The 23331-nt window shown below is 39.3% G+C and overlaps 1 protein-coding gene across 2 annotated transcripts in view; it reads left to right on the top strand.

The window, feature by feature from the left end:
* Positions 1 to 23331, top strand: part of LOC124555625 (TBC1 domain family member 22B) — a 143260-nt gene that overhangs the window by 79864 nt on the left and 40065 nt on the right. For both annotated transcript variants that reach the window (XM_047129597.1, XM_047129596.1), the window contains exon 7: positions 18870 to 18998. In XM_047129597.1, the coding sequence (XP_046985553.1) occupies positions 18870 to 18998 (129 nt within the window). The remainder of the gene's footprint in view (positions 1 to 18869; positions 18999 to 23331) is intronic.

Genomic DNA, 23331 nt, shown 5'->3' with positions numbered 1-23331 from the left:
TTCTGCCATTCATACCCAATAAATGAAGGTCAGAGTTCACCTGTGTAAGTGTTTAGCAGTTTAAAATCTAATTTTGAAATATCTGTCTTACCAGTTTGTAATATATGTGCAAACCCTCCAGTACCTCCAGGTCTCTTCCACATATCAAGAGTCTAGTTGAGAGGAATCTCTAGTAGCTGTAGATGTAGGAAGTATGCAGCAGACCTCAGCAGTTACGGTAGCTAGGACAGTTGCAAAGTCGAAGAGGAAGAAGAAGGTTCTGCTGTTAGGTAGTTCTCATGGCAGAGGTGTAGGCCAGCAGTTGCAGGAAGTGTTGGGGAGTGGGTGCCAGGTCACCAGCATTGTGAAGCCTAATGCAGGATTGGCTCAGGTGACTGTTAACATAGGGGGGTTATGTTGGGATTTTACTAAAGAGGATCATGTGGTGATTGTGGGTGGGGCTGGTAATAGTATTGACAGGAATGGGGAGTATGACATAAATAGTGACCTGGAAAAGATAGCCACTCAGACTGGCAACACGAATGTGCATTTCGTGGAACTGTTTCAGCGTCACGATCGGCCTCATCTTAATACAGCCGTCAGGCATAATAACATGAGACTTGGGGGTGCGCTGATGACAGAAAGCATGGGTCACATTTCAGTGGTGTCAGTGGAGTCTATCAGCAGGACGGGTTTCACTAGACATGGCCTGCACCTCAACAGGTATGGGAAGGGGAGGTTGGCAAAGCTTATAGGTGACAGCATAGGTGGGGGTGGTGGGATCACTCATGGGAAAATTCCTGCAGTAGTGGGTGTTAGAGCTGCACCTCTTTTAGATTGAAGTCAGCTGATAGGTATTCCTGCTTAAGGGAAATCTGTCTAACAAAGGAACCACTTTTGACAAAGCCTAGGTATCCGAGTAATGAGGGAATTAGTATATTTCATCAAAATATACAAGGTATTAGAGATAAAGTTAGTGAACTGCTTATAGATGTTGACTCTGAAATTGTTGGTATATCTGAACCCTTCTAAAATAGGGAGACAATTCAGAGGTTTCCTTTACCAGGATACAGGTTGGCTGGCAGCTTTTCTAGGAGCTCTTTGCGGTGTGGGGGAGTAGCCATGTATGTGAAAAACGGCATCCCATTTGAGTCAGTTGATGTTTCAAAGTACTGCACTGAAAAGGTGTTTGAATGTTGTGAAGGTGTGGTTAAATTTAATGGAGCTAAACTTCTAACTGTTGTTATTTATAGATCCCCAGATGCCGATTTCACAACATTTTTGCTAAAGCTAGAGGAGGTTCTTGGTTCACTTTATAGGAAATACAAAAAGTTAGTTATATGTGGTGACTTCAATATTAATTGTATAAGTGATTGTGCAAGGAACTGGATGCTGGTAGACCTCCTTAATTTATATAATCTTATGCAAATCGTATTCTTTCCAACGAGAGTGGAAGGGAACAGTAGAACAACCATAGACAACTTTACTAGAAGGGCATTCTGTGAGCAAAAAGGTGAATGGCCTTTCAGATCATGATGCACAAATTTTAACTGTAAAAGATTTTTGTGCTGCAACACATGTTAAATATAGTTATCAACTGTGTGGGAAAGCTGATCCAGTTGCTGTAGAGACCTTTGTAACCTTGTCAAGGAACAAGAGTGGCAAGATGTTTATAGCGCTGACACAGTAGACGATAAATATAATGCTTTTCTCAAGACTTTTCTCATGCTCTTTGAAAGTTGCTTTCCGTTAGAACGTTCAAAACAGGGTACTAGCACAAACAGGCAGCCTGGGTGGCTGACTAGAGGGATAAGAATATCTTGTAGAACAAAGTGGCAATTATATCAAAACGTTAGAAACAGTCAAAATCTAAATGCAGCAGCCCATTACAAACAGTATTTTAAGGTGCTTAAAAATGTTATTAGGAAGGCAAAAAGTAAGTGGTATGCAGATAGAATATCTAAGTCTCAGGATAAAATTAAAACCATATGGTCAGTCGTAAAGGAAGTGGTTGGTCTGCAGAGACAGGTCGAGGATGTAGAATCAGTGCGTAGTGGGAATGTCCGTGTTACTGATAAGTCGCATATATGTACAGTATTTAATAATCACTTTCTGAATATAGCAGGTGAACTAAATAGAAACCTAGTCCCAACAGGGAATCATATAGCACTCTTAGAAAAAGTGTTCCGAGACTGTTACCTGAAATGCTCCTCCATGATACTGACAAGAGGGAGATTGACTTAATAATTAAATCACTAAAGACCAAGAACTCTCATGGATATGACATGGTTTCTAGCAGAATACTGAAGTATTGTTCTGTGTATGTTAGCCCAGTACTTAGCCATATCTGTAACTTTTCCTTTAGGAGTGGTCAGTTTGCTGACTGATTAAAGTACTCTGTAGTGAAGCCACTTTATAAAAAAGGAGACAGGGATAATGTTGACAACTTTAGACCTATTTCCATGCCATCGGTGTTTGCTGAAGTTATTGAAAAGGTTGTATATACAAGGTTACTGGAGCATTTAAATTCACATAATTTGCTGTCAAATGTACAGTTTGGTTTTAGAAATGGTTTAAGAACTGAAAATGCTATATTCTCTTTTCTCTGTGAGGTTTTGGTTGGATTAAATAAAAGGTTGCGAACGCTAGGTGTTTTCTTTGATTTAACGAAGGCTTTTTACTGTGTTGACCACACAATATTACTGCAAAAGTTGGACCATTATAAAGCAAGGGGAGTAGCTTACAATTGGTTCACCTCTTACTTTAAGAACAGAAAGCAGAAGGTAATTCTCCGCAATATTGAGAGTGGTAGTAATGTTCAGTCGCAATGGGGCACTGTTAAGTGGGGCGTTCCCCAAGGGTCGGTGCTGGGGCCACTGCTGTTTCTTATTTATATAAATGATATGCCTTCTAGTATTACAGGTGATTCAAAAATATTTCTGTTTGCTGATGACACCAGCTTGGTAGTGAAGGATCTTGTGTGTAATATTGAAACAGTATCAAATAATGTAGTTCATGAAATAAGTTCGTGGCTTGTGGAAAACAATTTGATGCTAAATCACAGTAAGACTCATTTTTTACAGTTTCTAACTCACAATTCAACAAGAACCGATATTTTTATCAGACAGAATGGGCATATTATAAGCGAGATGGAACAGTTCAAGTTCCTAGGCGTTCGGATAGATAGTAAGCTGTTGTGGAAAGCCCATGTCCAAGATCTTTTGCAGAAACTAAATGCTGCTTTATTTACCATTAGAACAGTATATGAAATAAGTGACAGTTCAACACGAAAAGTAGTACTTCGCATATTTTCATACGCTTATGTCGTATGGTATTATTTTTTGGGGTAATTCTGCTGATTCAAAAAGGGTATTTTTGGCTCAAAAACGGGCTGTTCGAGCTATATGTGGTGTAAGTTCGAGAACCTCTTGTCGACCCCTATTCAATAGTCTGGGAATTCTGACATTGCCCTCACAGTATATATTTTCTTTAATGTCGTTTGTTGTTAGCAATATTAGCCTATTCCCAAGAGTTAGCAGCTTTCACTCAGTTAATATTAGGCAGAAATCAAAACTGTATGTGGAATGCACTTCCTTGACTCTTGTGCAGAAAGGAGTGCAGTATTTTGCTGCATCCATTTTGCAATAAGCTACCACAAGAACTCAAAAATCTTAGCAGTAGCCCAAAGTCTTTTAAGTATAAACTGAAGAGTTTCCTCATGGCTCACTCCTTCTGTTCTGTCTAGGAGTTCCTGGAAGGGCTAAAAATTAAGCAAATTCCAGTGCTACATTGTTGATTTTCTTTATTTAAACTTACGACTTGTCGCCTGAATATTTTTTTATATTTCATTTTATCTGTTTCTACTATTGTGTTACAATTTCATGTATTGACTCGTTCCATGACCATGGAGATTTCTCCTTAATTTGGTCCCATGGAACAACAAATAAATATTCACCCTTCTTTAATAGTTCTTAAAATGGGTGTTAGCAATTATAAAATTGTGCTCTGGCCAGCTTCCCCTTTCATTCCTTTCCCAACAGCCTGTTAGTGTAATATTTTTCCTTCTCTATGTTGGCTAGCTCTAAATACAGAAACATGTAAGTTAATGCAGGTGAGTAGGAAAAAGACACCTATAATGTTAGCGTACGGCATTAGTAGTGTGCTGCTTGACACAGTCACATTGGTTAAATATCCAGGTGTAATGTTGCAAAGCAGTGAAATGGAGTGAGCATATAAGTATTGTAGTAGACCACTTATAGGACACTCTTGTGACCCATTGTTGAGTAGTGTTAGTGTGTTTGGTATCTGCACCAGCTCAGATTAATGGAAGACATTGAAGCAATTCAGAGACGGGATGCCCTAATAAGGAGACATATAGACAGTTGTTTTTTCCCTTGCACTATTAGTGAGTGCATATGGTGGCTTGCAGGGTATGTATGTAGATGTAGATCAGTCACGGGCAACCTTTGATGACCTGCGGGCTGGCTTCACATACATATTTTTGCTCGGGGCTGCCTTGTCACATGACGTGACAGCAGTGCTTGTAACACATAAAGTCAAAACTAATGGGTCTGTGATGTTAATGTTAATGGGATAACGGACTGATATGAATGACATCCCTTTCCAAACAAGCCAACCCAACAAATTATGACTCGAAAATAAGTAGGTTTATATTTGTCCAATCTTCATGTTTTCATTTATTTGCGTGTCATAAACAATGTGTCTTTACCTATGACTTATTGCAATAGCTGGCATAAAACTTCCATTGGAAAATTCTGCAACACCATTAGTAAAGAAACTATGCTCATGACATGTAAATAAATGAAATTATTTGAAGATGGGATGCCAGGTAAGGGAGCAATTGACAGGAATGGGGGAAATAAATACAGTAGAAGAAGAATGGGTAGCTTTGAGGGATGAAGTAGTGAAGGCAGCAGAGGATCAAGTAGGTAAAAAGACGAGGGCTAATAAAAATCCTTGGGTAACAGAAGAAATATTGAATTTAATTGATGAAAGGAGAAAATATAAAAATGCAGTAAGTGAAGCAGACAAAAAGGAATACAAACGTCTCAAAAATGAGATCGACAGGAAGTGCAAAATGGCTAAGCAGGGATGGCTAGAGGACAATTGTAAGGATGTAGAGGCCTATCTCACTAGGGATAAGATAGATACCGCCTACAGGAAAATTAAAGAGACCTTTGGAGATAAGAGAACGACTTGTATGAATATCAAGAGCTCAGATGGAAACCCAGTTCTAAGCAAAGAAGGGAAAGCAGAAAGGTGGAAGGAGTATATAGAGGGTCTATACAAGGGCGATGTACTTGAGGACAATATTATGGAAATGGAAGAGGATGTAGATGAAGATGAAATGGGAGATATGATACTGCGTGAAGAGTTTGACAGAGCACTGAAAGACCTGAGTCGAAACAAGGCCCCAGGAGTAGACAGTATTCCATTGGAACTACTGACGGCCGTGGGAGAGCCAGTCCTGACAAAACTCTACCATCTGGTGAGCAAGATGTACGAAACAGGCGAAATACCCTCAGACTTCAAGAAGAATATAATAATTCCAATCCCAAAGAAAGCAGGTGTTGACAGATGTGAAAATCACCGAACTATCAGTTTAATAAGTCACAGCTGCAAAATACTAACACGAATTCTTTACAGACGAATGGAAAAACTAGTAGAAGCCAACCTCGGGGAAGATCAGTTTGGATTCCGTAGAAACACTGGAACACGTGAGGCAATACTGTCCTTACGACTTATCTTAGAAGAAAGATTAAGGAAAGGCAAACCTACGTTTCTAGCATTTGTAGACTTAGAGAAAGCTTTTGACAATGTTGACTGGAATACTCTCTTTCAAATTCTGAAGGTGGCAGGGGTAAAATACAGGGAGCGAAAGGCTATTTACAATTTGTACAGAAACCAGATGGCAGTTATAAGAGTCGAGGGACATGAAAGGGAAGCAGTGGTTGGGAAGGGAGTAAGACAGGGTTGTGGCCTCTCCCCGATGTTGTTCAATCTGTATATTGAGCAAGCAGTAAAGGAAACAAAAGAAAAATTCGGAGTAGGTATTAAAATTCATGGAGAAGAAATAAAAACTTTGAGGTTCGCCGATGACATTGTAATTCTGTCAGAGACAGCAAAAGACTTGGAAGAGCAGTTGAATGGAATGGACAGTGTCTTGAAAGGAGGATATAAGATGAACATCAACAAAAGCAAAACAAGGATAATGGAATGTAGTCTAATTAAGTCGGGTGATGCTGAGGGAATTAGATTAGGAAATGAGGCACTTAAAGTAGTAAAGGAGTTTTGCTATTTGGGGAGCAAAATAATTGATGATGGTCGAAGTAGAGAGGATATAAAATGTAGGCAGGCAATGGCAAGGAAAGCGTTTCTGAGGAAGAGAAATTTGTTAACATCCAGTATTGATTTAAGTGTCAGGAAGTCATTTCTGAAACTATTCGTATGGAGTGTAGCCATGTATGGAAGTGAAACATGGACGATAAATAGTTTGGACAAGAAGAGAATAGAAGCTTTCGAAATGTGGTGTTACAGAAGAATGCTGCAGAATAGATGGGTAGATCACATAACTAATGAGGAAGTATTGAATAGGATTGGGGAGAAGAGAAGTTTGTGGCACAACTTGACCAGAAGAAGGGATCGGTTGGTAGGACATGTTCTGAGGCATCAAGGGATCACCAATTTAGTATTGGAGGGCAGCGTGGAGGGTAAAAATCGTAGAGGGAGACCAAGAGATGAATACACTAAGCAGATTCAGAAGGATGTAGGTTGCAGTAGGTACTGGGAGATGAAGAAACTTGCACAGGATAGAGTAGCATGGAGAGCTGCATCAAACCAGTCTCAGGACTGAAGACCACAACAACAACAACGGGATGCCAGGCATCTTAAACTGTCGTCATGGAGAAATAAAGTAACTGGTTGCAGCTAATTTATTATAAATTACCCACAATTTCAACAGCTGCAGTGTTCTAACGTGTCCACAACAGGCAAGAGAATTAATTACTAATTGTTTATATGAGAAAGAACTGTAAGATTTTGAACTGAATGTCAGTTTGTCAGACTGATCATTGTCCTCACAAACTCGGTACACGTTGGTAATACTGAATATTTCGGGTGGCAGCAGTACTGTTCCTCGATATTTCTAGCTTTAACAATAAAATAACACTCGCCCTCAGGCCGGCATTATATTGATGTATTGACAATAGTATTGAACGTTTGAGGGCCTCCTGACTTCGGTGTAAAATTTGTATCATTGCTAATTGTGCGCACAAATCGTATGTTGTTTACACTGCACAAAAAGGACAAAACTGCTCACAGAAATGACAGCAGAGGCTTAAGACTGTACAGTCAATAAAACAAGAAAAAGACAGTACTCACGTGACGTGATAGCAGCACGTGTAATATACAAGTTCGAAGACATCTGGTGATATGCAGGTTTGCAGATAACATATTCGGACTCATCCCTAAGGTTTTCAAGAGAACATCCACATTATCATACAAAGTGAAATCCAAAAAACGGCCACACAGCCAAAAGGAAACTCACCTGGCTTGACAGCAGCTTGCCCAGAGAATAAGGTGGAATTTTGTCATCCATGACTGTGACAATACACGACACCACATCTTCAGACGTTTATATTTATTTTTTGCACCATACTTTAACTCAGTATCTTGGTTCCTTACAATTCATCATAATAACTCATACCCCAAAATAAAACTTCTAAAGTTCATGTAATTGCACAGAAACCCGTGAGAAACATGGCGACATTGTCAAAATCCAATTTGCTGATCACACAAATGTTGCTATCAGACATTATGAAAGCTGAAAAGTTACAATTAATAAATGTATTTACAGTAGTTCATTGATTTAAAGAAATATTCAACGACAGAATAATGTGAGCTCTGAGTTTGAATTTTTAATACAAGATTGTTGATATCTAGATTTATGTCACTGATACTGAGTCTTTAGGTATTTTCCAGGTTGTCGTCTGTTAACTTTGTACGTGTGTTGTATCATTTATTTGTCTTCATTAGAGAAAAAGTTGTTCACACTTCTGTGCACTTCCAAAAGACAAATTTTCCTTCTTGCAAAGGAGCGCTTCGGTCAAATAAGTTTTACAAAATTCAACTAGGTTTACTACTTCGAATTTAAAGACAGATCTTCCTGAAGTTGAATAAGTTCCATTTGAAAGATTTCAGGGGCCTTTTCTTCATCACATGTTATTGGGTTAGCAAATGTAGCAAACATGCTGTCTGCATTCCTGAAATCAGAAAACCGTGTGGTAAACTGAACTAATAATGATTTCAGCTCATCAGCATAAATAACATAATCAATATATTTGTGAGTTGACATTGTAGGAAAGTGGTAACATTTTCCAGCTCTCATTTGCATTTCCCACAAGTGCATCTTGTCTGAAAAGCATTCAGATGGCTGTATAATTCATAAATTAAATGCCCTTGTTTCTGGAGTTTGTAATTTAAGTCCTTTAAATGAGCTGTGATGTCAACCAGAAATACTAAATCACAGATCCATTGGCGATCATTTACTTCAGCCAGTGGTTTCCCTTTGATAGCCATAAAATCAGCTATTTCTTGTTGAAAATAATAAAAACGTTTTAGCGTTTTGCCCTTACTCAGCCATCTCACTTCACAATGGTAAGCTAAATCTTCATGTTCGGAGCACAGGTTGTCCAAATACTGCTTGAATTGGTGGTGATTTAGTGCATGAGACTTAATGAAATTGATGCTGTGGTAACCACATCCATTACCTGTTTCATTTTCATTGATTTAGCACACAAATTTTGTTGGTGAATAATGCAGTGATAATTGTTTAACTTTCTTTGTCAATATTTTGTTCAGAAGATTTTTCATCTAATATGTCAATAAAACTTTTTTGTGAACCGACCATTGCAAGTGCTTCATTAGAACAAACTCCAGTGAGTTGACTCCACTGCAGGTTGAAGGTTTCAATGATTTTTTTCAACTTAATGAAAAACATCTTCAACATTAGTGGTTCCTTTTAATGGCTGTATTGCTAATAATTCTTTCATTATTTTGAAGCCCACGTCTACACCACAAACAAAAATCGCAAATTGAGCCGTGTGTGACAAATCAGTGCTCTCATCCAAAGCAATGGAAAATGCTTCGAATGTGGCAGCACCATCACACAAACTTTTTTACTGTCACCAACCATCATCTCAGTTCATTGAACCACTGCTCGTTGTGACAAACGTATTTGTTCAAACACTTTTTCTTACCAGGACTTAGTACATCTGCAATCTGCATCATGAATTTGCTTTCAGAAAAAGACTTTATTGACTTCACAATGTTTCTGCTCACTATAAAACTAGAGTTAAACAAATTTTTGCACTGTGCCCTCAGTTTGGCAAACATTTGCTGTTGCTTGTCCAAATTGGAAATTAATAACTTAATTTTGTCTTTCCACAGTTGCCCTGTAAGCTGTTGTTGAGCAGTGTGTTTTGTAGAAAAGTGCCTTTTCATGTTATATTTTTTCACCACAGATAATGATTCACTACACTACGAGCAAACAGGTTGATTGATGTACATAGTGAAGAGTCCATTTTTGCTGGAATTGACGACATTCAGCATTTACTTTCCTCTTCTTAAAGCCAGACATTATGTGAATAAACTCGACACTCGGAGACACTTGCATGAAATTAAGAAACAACTAACATAGAACTCCATGTACAAACTGACAACAGTGAACTTGTTTGTTCAGTGGAACGTGCTGCCGATGCTGAAGTTAACACATTTCGTGGGCAGTCGGTAGTTTTAGTGGCATTGTTGCCTACTAAAAGTGTTTGCACTGGATCAATGTTTAGCGCAGACGTAGGCTGTAAATAATGTGCGCATTTGACTGCTGTGCTGCAGCAGCATAGGAGGCTGCACTGTACTGTGCTACACATGCAAGGTGCTAATGAGGTATCAGCTGCTTCCACAGTGACAGCTGATGCAGCAACAGCCAGTCGCTGAGGCCAGCTCTTGCCTGTGTGGCATCCCTTGTCTTGTAAACACTGGCCATCTGCCATGGCCCGAGATGTGTCACCAGGCTGTGTTCCATTTGGCCAAGTCTTTAAGCAAGGCTTTCACTGGTCTGCATCGTGAGCGGCTCACCCGTGAAGTGGATATAGATGTAGAAGTCCTGGTCCAGCCTACAATTTTAATCTACCAGTAAGTTTCAAATCATGACTGTAGTTTCCCCTTGCTTCCAGCTGTCCACATTACCAACATAGGAAGCCAGTATTGCTTAATATTACGAGGCCAGATAAGTCAATCATCTGGATCAGGCACGGCTGATAGTTACAGGCTCTAAGACTGAGCTGCCCCAAAATATATATTTAGATACATCCCTCAATAATGGATTATGAATTTAAATTATAAAGAAATGTTGACATTGGCTGATATATTTCGAACACACATTAGTTAAGGCTGTGCCTTTAAATGCTAGTCAAGCTGCATGTAGCAGAGCTTTGGGAGAATGACTTCTACAAAGTACAGCTCTTATGATCCTCTTGAAGGCTCAGTCACTTCAGCTTAGCTGCCCTTTGTCACGTCTATGCCATGTAAATGTCACAAGCAGAACTAGGGAGACGCTTTATTACGCTTGATTGAGGCCCGTATTTGGTGGGTTTTGTCCGTGGCTTTATATTATAACTTTTATGATGTCCTAGGACTAAATGTTCCTTCAAAGCTCTAGCATGTTGACGGTCTCCCAAAGAATATCTTGAGACTTTCTTATTAATTTAATATAAGTATGTTCTGTGATATTAGACGTTATATACATATAAGAGCCCTCTTTCTCTTGAGAGAGCTTGTTCCATTGTGTGAATGTGCTGGAAAATATGGGCCCATGAAGATTTTTTCCTGTGTCACTGCTTGATTCCATCATGATGCGTTATTTATTTATTCACCCAAAAATCACAATCGCAGCACAAGACTTGTGATCTCATGGAAACATCACTCTATTGTTGCGCGAACTCATGAGTGTTACAGATTGAACATACACAAAACATTAAATGTTTGGTATGCAGCAAAGCTAACATACACAATATTAAATATCTCTCCAAAATGCATCTTTTAGTACAGTTCGTTGTGATAAAAGTGTTGGGAAATGTGATGGTGGATAAATATACTACCTATAGAGTGTATCTTGAAGTTATCTTTTGGTGTTATTTAAGAGTTGGTTATGAAACAAAAAGAATTTTGGTGTTATTTAGTAATTGACTGAAAGAGAAGCAAGATAAAATTGTAACCTTTTGGCTAGAGTGCAATATTGTATCCCTACCCCCTACTCCCCCCTGCACCAACGAGGTGTAGTGTAGCCTGAGGTCTAGGTTAGTTCTGGTCGATAAATGTTTCAGCCTTCCTCGGTATGGAAACCACGAGCCGCGCCCGATTTAGACTTTTATCCCAGCAGCTAGTGGAGAGGCTGCTGCCTCTCATTAGGAACAGTATTTTAGTCCGGAGGGCTGTAGATGTCCGTCAAATCTGGTACGCTTATCTGTACTATTGTTCCCCAAAGTGTCAAACTTTTAGTGCACTACAGTAGAACCCCTCTAATCCGTCGTCTTCGGGACTGGGACCATGGTCGGGAGGAAAAAAAAGTCGGATTATCCGAAAAATCTAATATTTATTTCAAAAAATATAAAAAGACATTAATTATAAAAAATTAAACGATTTAAGAACTAAAAGACGTCTACAGCAATATAAAAAGATGTTTTTTACACAGTGTTAAACAACATATTAACTAAAAAACGTCTGCACACACTATAATATGTATTGGTCTGAAATGATTATACTGTATGCATTGTTTTTACAGTAAAAACGAAAACAGATTACTTGAAAAAAAAGGTCAGTGATACATTTTTGTTTAGCAGATGTTATTCTAGATTTAGCTGCAGTGTCCCTCCATATTTTTATCCACAAAACGTCCATTGGAGCTGAAGTTGGATTCTGCTCGATGTATTGAAGGGCGATGTCAAAAGCGTTTTTTGCATTGTTGTGTGAAATCCGGGTGGGGGCTTCGTCTTCGCCATCCGCGTCCTCATTCACAGTTTCCTGGCTAACAGCGGCAACAATCTGGTCCTCACTGAGCTCTTCACAAGTGTCACAGTCTTTGTCACATTCGTTGATCCACTCTTCAACTTCATCGGCAGGGACGTTCGGCTCCAGAGTTTGTAGATCCTTAACGATTTCCGGTGCGTCGTTGTTTTGCTCCTCTTCAGTATGCTCATTTTCAGTCATAACTTGTGGCCAAAGCTTACGCCACGATTTCCGCAGTGTGTCAGGTTTCAGTTCATCCCATGTTGCAGCGATTGTGCAGATAGCATCTTTGATGTTCAGGGATTTCATTGCCTCAAGTAAGTTACGACCTCCTTCAGATTTTTCCAAGATTTAGCTGATATACTTTCTGCGATATCGCCTTTTTAACCATTCAATAATGCTCTGATCCATTGTTTGGATGAGTAAGGTCACATTAGGAGGCAGAAAGAGATCTTTTATGTCCCCTTTCACTAAATCTTCCTCAGATGGACGTAATGGTCCAACAGTAGTAGAGCGTGAACAGGCAGATTTTTTTTTTCGACCGATGGCACACACTCGTCGAAAAACCAGGATTCAAAAAGGTTGCAGTTCATCCAAGCAGATTTTTGATTGCGGTAATAAACCGGCAAGGAAGATACGTTTATATTTTTGAATGCCCTTGGCTTCTTAGATTTGCCAATGACGAAGAAGGGCAGCATGTGGGTACCATCTGCGTTGCTACAAGGAATGACTGTTATTCTGTCTTTTATAAGTTTCGTTTCTACCACGGATTCATTTGGAGCTGCGAGCGTTTTTGTTGGCAACATTTTAAAGTTCAGCCCTGTCTCGTCGATGTTATACACTTGGCAGGGTAACGGTTCATTTTCTTCTACAATTTCTTTAAACTTAACAGAAAAGTCCTTAGCAGCTGCGGCATCGGCAGATAGTTTTTCACCGGAAATAGAAACACATCGGACACCATGACGAGTTTTCCAATGATCAATCCAGCCTTCACTAGCAGCAAATTTACTTTCGGCATCCAGTTTTTTGTGCAAAACTATCGCTTTTTCTTTGAGACTTGGCCCGGATATTGGAGTTCCTTTCCTTCTTTCTTGACAAAACCACATCCACAATGCGTTACCAAGCAAGTTCAAGTTTAGGCTTTTTTAATAATTTGCGATTCTTCGGAGTGTTTTCACCATAAATCGTAAATGTATAGGATTCAATGTCTTTCCGATTCTTCTTCCAATCCTTAATTGTCGTAACACCTACATTCAATTCCTTTGCAATTTTTTGGAGCGATTCTACTTCGTCCAGTCTTTGTAGCACTGCTAATTTTTCATTTAGTGAAAGAGTTACGTGTATATGTTTGAATCCAGACATGTTAAAAAACAAACAACTGTACACACAATGAATCTACAGTAATAAGTACTGTAGAGAACACGAAATAAAGCAAATGACGACGTTTTTTAATCCCAATAAAGGATAAAACTGCACAATAACTTACAGTATAACAATATGCACAGCAATAGACACGGCAACAATGGCACGACAGGCATCCAGTCAGTACAAGTTGGCACAGGCTCGCGAGCCTGAGCGTGGTCGGACTAACCGGAGTGACGGACCATCCAAGGTCGGGTGAGAGGGATTCTACTGTACTTGAGTTCTTCCTTTTTTTTGTGCATTTAAGTTAATATTATCAAAATTAATGTCATACTTGTACACTCATGTTCAGAAAAAACAGTACACCTTGAATGACTATTCACAAGATGTGTTCATTAGTATGTTCTGTAGAAATTATTAGTATTTGAACCATGTCGGCCCTCGGGTTCAAGGTCAACATCGATATTGCGATGCAACATTACCTACCTATAAACTGTGCCTGCGGCTCTTGTTGTCACTATAAACTGAAAGTAATGCATCAGTGTGACTTGAGCAGACATGCAGGATGTGTCACAGATGTATCTGTGGACCCTGCTCTCAAATCAGTGGGTTTGAAAGAGGGCAGATCATTAGAATGAGAGAATGTGATGCATCCATCTCGGAAATTGCTGCTCGTGTGGGACCTAGTGTTTCAGCAGTGCAACGGGTGTATGCAGAATGTTTCACGGAAGACCATAGAACATGACAAGATGGGTCAAGTCACACCACTCGACCAACCCCGAGAAGTTCGGTACCTCATCCGAATGGCATTGCAGGACAGATCTGCTTCCTCCTTGCCTCTGACGCTACAGTATAACACATAATACACTATCAGGGATGATAGTTTGTCACCATTTATTAAGGCATAGGCCACCTGCACGTCGTCAACTTCTCTGATCGCCTTTGACGAATGTGCAGAAACATGCTAGATGGCAATGGTGTGTGGAATGACGTCACTGGCGACAGGAATGGCATAGGGTAGTGTTTTCAAATGAATCCAGGTTCTGTTTGTTTGAAAATGATGGTTACATTTTGGTTCACTGCAGACAGGGAGAGCAGCATCACAGTGACTTCATTCACACAAGACATAGAATGCCAACTCAAAGCCTTGTGGTGTGAGATGCTATTGAGAACAATCACAAATCACACCTGATGTGTGTACAGGGCACTGTGACCAGTGTGACCTATATGAATGATATCCTGCAACCCATAGCCATGCCCTTTGTGCACAACACCCCATACATCATTTTCCCACAAGATTATGCATGACTACATGTTGCTGCACGAACATATGTGGTGTCACAGAATGTCGGCCTTTTCCTCTGACCCGCCAGGTCATCAGAGATTTCATCCTTATGGCAGTTTCCTTATATGTTCAGATTGTCTTGGCATCTTGGCTGGATGCTTTAAATACTTTAAACTATCAAATTATCCTGTTACAAAGAAAGGGTCAGATGAATTATTCTGCTGGATGCAAGCGTGCTGTTATCTCAGTGCTGAAAGAATTTGAGTCACTATTGCTTTTATTTGTTTATTGCTGTATTTATTAAACCCGTTGTCTTGTTATCTAAAACGGGTTGCACTCTACACGTTTTCTTCGATAAATTCTTCTTTGGCAGTGTTGAATTCAAAATAGAGATGCTGTGGACCATGGCTGTTCCCAGTTAACAGAGGAGTCCTGCCTTGATTCAGAGACACATGCTGTAGCTTTAGCCCTTCCCAGATGTCTGGGAAGGTTTTGTAGAGCCAGTAACCCTTATCAGATAAGTCACAATTGCTTTGGCAGGTATTCATCCACTAGTGCCTTAGCAGGACTTTCTTTGCAGATTCCGTTAGAGATTTACATCTGGATGTTGTCCAGCTTGCCCTTCTTGAGAAAATATGTAGTAGATAAATACGTGGTGGTAATATTTATTGTATTTATTGGGAATGTGCCTAAAACTGCAAGCAGTGACTGTACTACAGTGCTTCCATATTGTACAGTAAACCTTATTAGGATGCTCCTCTGCACCTTCTACAACAGCGGTTCCCAGCCTTGGGTTAATTACCTCTAGAGGGGTAAAATGAAATTTTCTGAGGGTTAAAAATTGAAAGAAACAAAACTAAATTATTTTCAAAAGATCATTACTATTATCACAATTTTGTAAGACTCTAATATTGAATATATAAGTTATCAATGATTACTTTTTCTCAATTAGTGGTATTAATGCAGAGGAGGTTACAGGTTCCTCACATGGTCCACCCACTACACACACATTGTGCTTTGTCCCGTACATCACCGATGGCAACACAGCAGTAACTACAGAAGGGCTACTATACTATTGTACACAATTTTATTGTTGTTATTATTATTATTATTATTAGAGTGGTTAGACACAAAACATTAACAGCCCAAAGTTGTCAAATTTCTACCAGTTCAGAAGTAAGGAGGGCAGTAGTGAAGTGATTTATGAACAGTAACTATAGTGGACACATCTGAATTTATTTGGTTTAAAAATGGGGTCTCAGTATGCAGGTCAAGCACCACAATGGGGAAAATTAGTGCAAAGGAAGCATGTTTTCTAACAAATGTTTAACCTCACTGTGGACTGTTTGCTTTCTTTTCTGAGGAGGAGTTGTGGGTAGCCCCCCTCCCCCCCCCCCCCCCCCTACACACACACACACACACACACACACACACACACACACACACACACTAAGTATCATTCATTTTTCATCATTTTAAAAATAAAAGTAACTTGGTGAAAATGTGGGGGAGGGGGGACAATAGATGGCAGGCAGGGGAGGGGGGGAGGTACTAGCTGATGTCTGATTGCACTCAGAGGTAATGATCTACGAAAGGTTGGGAATCACTGTTCTTCAAGATATTTCTACATCAAGCTTAACAGAACTGTTGTGCCCACACACTACCTGTGAAACTGGGCATGGTCATCACTGTAAAAATAAGGGCCAGGAGTTCAATAAAAAATCATTGCCATCTATGAAACCGACCACCTTTTCACCTTAAGCTTTATTTGAGCCTGACCATGCCTGACCTTACCCTGTCTCTTGTGTATAGTTTTTTTTCCAACAATGCTTTATTTGGTGAGAAGACAGCAGCAGTCTCATGTTATCTAGCCATGGTTTGTCTACTTTATGGTAGTAGAATGAACATAGTACATATTTAAAAATTTTGTGTGACACCAGAATTGCACTTACGATCAGCTGATACTTAAAATTTCTCGTGATGTACAAATTAACTAATTCTGTTTTGTTTTTTTTCTTCCACGTGTGTGTGTGTGTGTGTGTGTGTGTGTGTGTGTGTGTGTGTGTGTGTGTAGGAGAGAAAACCTTAATTAGCTGTAGTAGTTTATCATCATCATCATTTCTTTTGGGCCTTTGTCCTGCTTTAACGTGGGGTAGGCTGAGTCACTACGGATTTGGCAATGTTAGTGGCAGAAGATGGCTGGATGCCCTTCCTGTCACCACCCCGAACCCCCCAGTACAGAATTAGTGTACCCCAGCTGTCTGCATCTAGTGTAAGCCATGAAATAGTGCAAACATTTTCAAATTTGTGCGAGTCATGTAACTGTGGTGGAACGTGGGGACCAGCCTAGTATTCACCTAGCGGGATGTGGGAAACTGCCTAAAAACCACACCCAGGCTGGCTGGCATACCGGCCCTCATCGTTAATCTGCCAGACGGATTCGACCCGGGACTGGCGTGCCTACCCGAGTCGAGGAAGCGGCGCATTTGGCGTCTCGGCTACCCTGGCAGGTCTTGCTGTAGTAGTTTATGTAGTACAAATATTAGTAATTATGGGGATGTGAATAACACTATTACTGGGTGTCCTAATTACAAATTTCATTGTCATGTAGAAAGTGGTGGTGTTAGAAATACTGACTTCAACAAATGCTGATTTCTGCACTGAATTTTGCTTGTATAGCTCTAACAATTTCATAAATTATCTTGTGAGATATAGCTGCTTGTCCCACTTCTTGGGGTATTACATTGTTCATAGGTGGCAGTGTGCAAGCTGTAATCAGTGCTTTTTTTCTGACTATTAAAAATACACTGATCAAAAGTATGTGGACACTTGTTTGTAATGCAGTTCAGCTAGCTCAATGGCTGTGCGTATGGAGTTAAAAGGAATGGGGTACAATGGTTGAGCAGCTCCTGATAAGCCACATATTTCTGTAGTTTATGCAAAGCAATCATGAGGTCGTGTAAGAAGTGATGCTACTGGACAGTGGATGACTGGAAATGAGTGATTGAAAGTGATGGAGTTTGGGTTTGGCATCTGCTTGAAGGATGTTACCAGCCATCTTGGGTAGTACCGACAGTAAAGTATGGAGGTGGTGGTGTTGTGGTGCAGGGATGTTTTTTGTAGTTATGGTGTGGTCGCACTATTAATATTACGAAAATGCTAAATGTGGAAGAATATGAATGCATTTAATAACGTAGTGTACTGCGCACAGTGGAGGAACAGTTCAAAGATTACGATTGTTTGTAATGAGATGATAATGCTACCTGTCATAAAAAAGCATCTGTGAGGCAATGACTTGTGGACAATAACATTCCTAAAAGGGACTGGCCTGCTCAGAGTCCCCACCTGAATCCAATGGAACACTGTTGGGATGAGTTAGAAAGTTGACTTCACTCCAGACCCCAGCTTCCAACATCACTACCTTCTCCTTATGGCTCTTCAGCAAGAATGGGCTGCCATCCCTATACAGACATTCAGACACCTTGTTGAAAGTGTCCCCAGCAGAGTTGAAGCTGGCATAAAGGTGAAGGTGGACACACCGCATCTTAATGTTCAGTAATAGTTGGCTGCATACTTTGGATCAAATAGTACAGTTTTGCCAACTATCTCCAGCTTGCATTCTAGATTGTCAGTCTTGCTCAGTTAATTTAAGAATATTTTCTTCTGGTGGTGTGCATTCTTCTAATATAGAAAGGTTTGTACTGAAATCATCTTCTGAAGTTCTCGGATTGCTTGTGTTTTTTTCGGAATATGTCTGTGATTTCGCTATGTAATGTTGTTCCATAATATTCTCTGCTTGTATGTTAAGATTTTGTTGCTAACTTCTCCTTCTATTTACATATTCTTCTGCCTCAGTAGTCATATAGCAACTGTTTTAACAACTATTTCGTACTTTGTAATTACGTTGACCACTCAGTGGCAGGCAGGAGTCCATAATTACATTTGTAAATAACACATTCAGTATTTGTCAACAAAGGACTTGCAGAGTTCACAAGCATAGTGGCTATGTATTATAAATAGCTGGAAACTGAAAGCATTCATTTGATGAAATTGTGGCATTTGTACCTATGATTTATGAGCCACAGTTATATATTGAGCATTTCTTAATTTCAGTTGTCTTAGACATTCTCATTTTGAAATTAATTATTCTCTGTTGCAGGGTTATTTACCAGCAAGCTTAGAACGAAGGCAGCAAGTGTTGGAACGCAAACGAATAGACTACTGGAATCTTGTGAAACAGTATTATAACACAGAGAGAGATGAAACTTACCAAGATACATACAGGCAGGTTGGGTACAATTGAATGTTTTTATTCAGTAGTAGTGTAGTTGTTTTAGAGCTCATTGTGATGTCATTAGAATTAGCTGTTGTGCTGTAAGTGGCAAAAGAAATATGTATGTTTTGTTATGATGATACCGTGACAGATTTAAAAATTGTTTCATAATTTTTATTGAGCATTTGTTTGTGGGCTAGGTGGAATGAGTCTTGTGACCAGAAATCAGTATTAGTTGTTGTGGCACAAAAATTGCTGTCTATAAATGTAGGTTGTGGGATTAGTAAAAATAAATGTTACTGCATACCTCCATTTCCTCTTAAATCTGTGAGGGACGAGTTTGTTTTCAAGGAATTGATTTGCCATGGTAAACAAGCAAGTCAACAGAAATTCTTGATTTTCCACCTTGACAATACTACTACTTTGCTATTATTGTTCTTCTTGCTCTTTAACAGTTTACCTCAGAATAATTAAATCATCAACTTTGACTTTCAAGTGCTGGGACTCATATTTCACACAGTAACCTTATGTTTCATGCTCAGTTAAATTAGAGTTAGCATCTGTCTTGGGAAAACAAAGTGCTCCTGTCAACATGGTGAGTGGAATGGTTTTCTAATTTCACATGATTGGGATGTTTTCTGAACTTGCATTTGCCTTTGGCATGACAGTTGAACACTTGGGAGGATGGCACTTCAAACCCTTGTCTGGTCATCCAAATATAGATTTTCCATGATTTCCCTAAGTCACTTAATAGAGAGGCCGTGATGACTCCTTTGAAAGCAGACAGCAGATCTCTTTCCCCATCCTTTAATCCAAGCTGGTTCTGCCCCTAACAACCTTGCTGTTGACAAGGAACTGAGCTGTGTATTTCTTCTTCCTGGTGTTGCCATAAATTGGTTAATGTTAAGTGCAAGTCTCAGTAGCAGATACTGTCATGAAGTCAGAATGTACAAGACTGTAAATAAAGATGTCGTATGACAATAGGATTTTGTAACAAGGTGTGGGTTACTCTAACAGAACTGTGTCTGGTTCTGATTACCACATGAATCTAGTGTTTTAATATCTAAAAGATTTTTTGATGAACACAATACTAATTGACAACCAATTTCAGGCTAAGAAGTGCCCAAGTAGTGTCGTGCTACGTGAATGCTTATTCTGTTCCTTTCACCAAATGGTTCCGAGTAACAATAGACAGAATGTATACGCTCTGGGACAACCAGGAAATCTGGGAAAAAACCGTGAATTTTTTCATCCGGGAGAAAACCAGGAAAAATATAGAAATTTTTAGAATTTTTCATTGTTTTAGTTTTCAGTTAAATTTTTGTAATATTGACTGGTAAAAACTGGTACGCTAACAAAGAATATTACTGTATCCCGCTACAGCAAAATAATACTGCAACAGTAAAACATAAATGAGAGGAGAAAAAAATAAAACTTTAGTTGCAAAAGAAATGTGCCCTTCACAACATCCCACCTTCCAACAGCAAAATGTGTCAAAGGCCTTAGGACGAAGACTATGCAATATTTCTTAACAACAAATTACTTCTGATGAGTGTGAAATCAAAACTGTTTACATTAGGTTCGTTCAAGCAGTTGCCAGTGGGCTCATGCGCATTCATCGTTCAGTCGCATATGAGCAGTACCTTCTCCTGCTTCTGGCTGCTTGAAGGCAGATGCTAAGTGGAAAAATTTTTTCTGGAGCGCCCAAACTGCCAGATTCGTGCATGTGCTGAGCAGTCTTAGTTGTAGTGACCTATGTTTACGTTTATTGATTTTGCTGTTTCCTCTTAGTTTACCAGCTCCCACATCAAATGAACATAAAACAGATTTCTGTGGCTGGGAGATACGAAGTGAATGAAAATACATTCACATAATTACGGAAAGCTGAAATCTATTATTAGTTTCATGTTTTCTGGTTTTATGTTATTTCTGTGTTTTTGGCAGTCGAGCAATAATAGTCTTGCAGAATGATGAAGTTATTTTTGTCGGTTTTCTAAAGAAATTTGGCTTTAATTAATGTTTTCCGCTGAGGTAGTCAATTTATTTGAAAGGAAGTGTTTCATTCCACAGTATGGCTAGTTCCAACTGTCTGCTGAATTTCAAGTACACGTTTTCATCTTCTGGCAAGTACGGCTTTTTGCCATAATAAACAACCAAATGTGAGATATTGCAGTTCTGGTACTCCAAGACATTTGCATCCTGAAAACCACAGTGAAAAGCTTAGTATGAGGTTTGTGCCTACATCATTGTGAATATGGACATACAAATGTGCACTTCAAGCCAAATTATATATTTTAGTATGGTTTACAAAATTCTGTTGCTCTTGGAGTATCCTCTGGTCTTCTGTTTCTTTTATGATGTAATGTAAGATCTCGTAATGCTTTATATGTACGAATTTATGGGCTTCCTACGTCATTGTAGCTGCGCACATGTGGTAATGCCTTCTTTCTGGCGCTCTCTGTCAACTACCGAAACAAACCTATTTCTAACAGGTTTCGGGGAAAATATTGCAGATGGTGGTTCGAAAAGCGTTACTTTCAAAGTAAATTTTCTTTTATGTAATATGAAATTTGTTACACATGAGAATGTGAAATGAATTTCATAAATTACAGAACATTTGACTCTCATTTAAAGCTTATCGCTTTTAGGACCAGCCACTTGAAGAATTTTGAGCCCAGGAGAGCAGACATTTATATCATTATTTTAAATTTTACTGGCACATTTGTGTGGTGTATCTTAAACTGTAACACTCGCTAAAAAAAGACTAGTATTACATGCAAAAGCTTAACTTCTCTTGTAGCTTATTAATGTTCAAGATCAATATTATATGTGAAACCTTAGCTTTTTTTTTAGCTACACTACATATGTTAATTTAGGCCATTAGCTTTTCCTATTTGTGTGTTCGCTTAACTTTAATGATGTTGCTACTGGCTGACATCATCACATTATATACTCTGAATCTCTGCTGTCATCGGCTGACGAGGTCACATGACATGAACAATGATTGGCTTACAAAAGGGCATCACAATCTCGATTTCAATGCTTTAGATACTAACTTGCTGTGCTTGGTGGAATTCGAATTTATAATTTCGTAATTACGAAAACATGAAGCGTACATGTCGCTGCCCCCCCCCCCCCCCCCCCCCTAAAGTGGTGGCAGGAAGAGCTACACCAGAGTATAAAATGTTAACCATTCAAAGGACTGATAAGTTTTAAAGTTCTGTGGAAAAGTATATTGCTACTTAACACGGAAAAAGTGTATTTTCTCACGGAAAAAAATTATTTTTTAGTGGGAAATCCGGGATTTTTTTTACTTGTCCACGTCTACACCCTGCATAGAATACGTTTAATTGACTGATGAATAAGAAAATAGCAGAGTAGTTGTGTAAAAGTGTTGTGAAATTCTTATCAAACTTTGCACGTACGATGAGAGCCCAGTTCACTGTCCATTTATTGCCTTGTGCAGGACTATTGTATCTGGAGGCTCTGGCACTTTATATGGCTGATTATCTCTCAAAGGTTTAGGTGCATATTTTGTGCATGAAATGAGGACATTAGAATATTCTTAAAACCTCACTCGTGCTACTCATTTACACTTCTTGTTTGACATAATTATCTTTTTCACATCAGAGAGGCTACAGTTAAACTTCTGATGTGTGAAACAGGCTGTGTTGCAGTTCAACTAAATTTTAAAACCAGATCTTGGGCTCCTTTAAAATCTCCATACTGTTTATAAAATTTGATGTGGTGATCCTAAATTGCACAGTACCCTGCCTGCCTGGAATGCTCTCAAGAGCTACTGTGGTACAACTGTGGTTTGCACCTTTAATGAACCAAGACGAATTATATCACCACCAAATAAATGTAAATCACATCCGAACAAACAAAATAAATTAAAAATTTGGTCCATATCTTTGCACAGGACCCAACAATATGACATAAAAATCGTAATTACGCAGCTGAAGGACTCCAGTCAAGTATGCGTATGAGGTCTTAGATGCATGTTACTTTGCAGGAGTGTGTAGAGAACATGGAGCCACCAAAGTAAATGTATTGAAATACTGATATAAAAATATAGTGCCAAAGAAGTACATGTAGAGGATAGAGAGAACACTAACAATCACATAGAGGTCCGGGGTGGGTGGCTTCTATAGTGGCAGGGTTGAGTTCAGGTGATGGGCTGTCGTCAGGATGTTGTCTGATGGTGGCTCAAGAGAACATCATTACAGTTGCACACATTACAAGCTACAGTCTTCGTACCATCATCCTGTAGTAGCAATGCTCCCTCGGTGTGTGCTGTCAGCAGTGAAGTCAGTGGTGCTGATACAACTGCCAGTGGCATGGCTGG

This window comes from Schistocerca americana, chromosome X, assembly GCF_021461395.2.
Source record: "Schistocerca americana isolate TAMUIC-IGC-003095 chromosome X, iqSchAmer2.1, whole genome shotgun sequence".
NCBI classification, from domain to species: domain Eukaryota; kingdom Metazoa; phylum Arthropoda; class Insecta; order Orthoptera; family Acrididae; genus Schistocerca; species Schistocerca americana.
The sequence above is the reverse complement of the archived record's forward strand: the minus strand, read 5'-3'. Positions and strand labels throughout refer to the sequence as shown.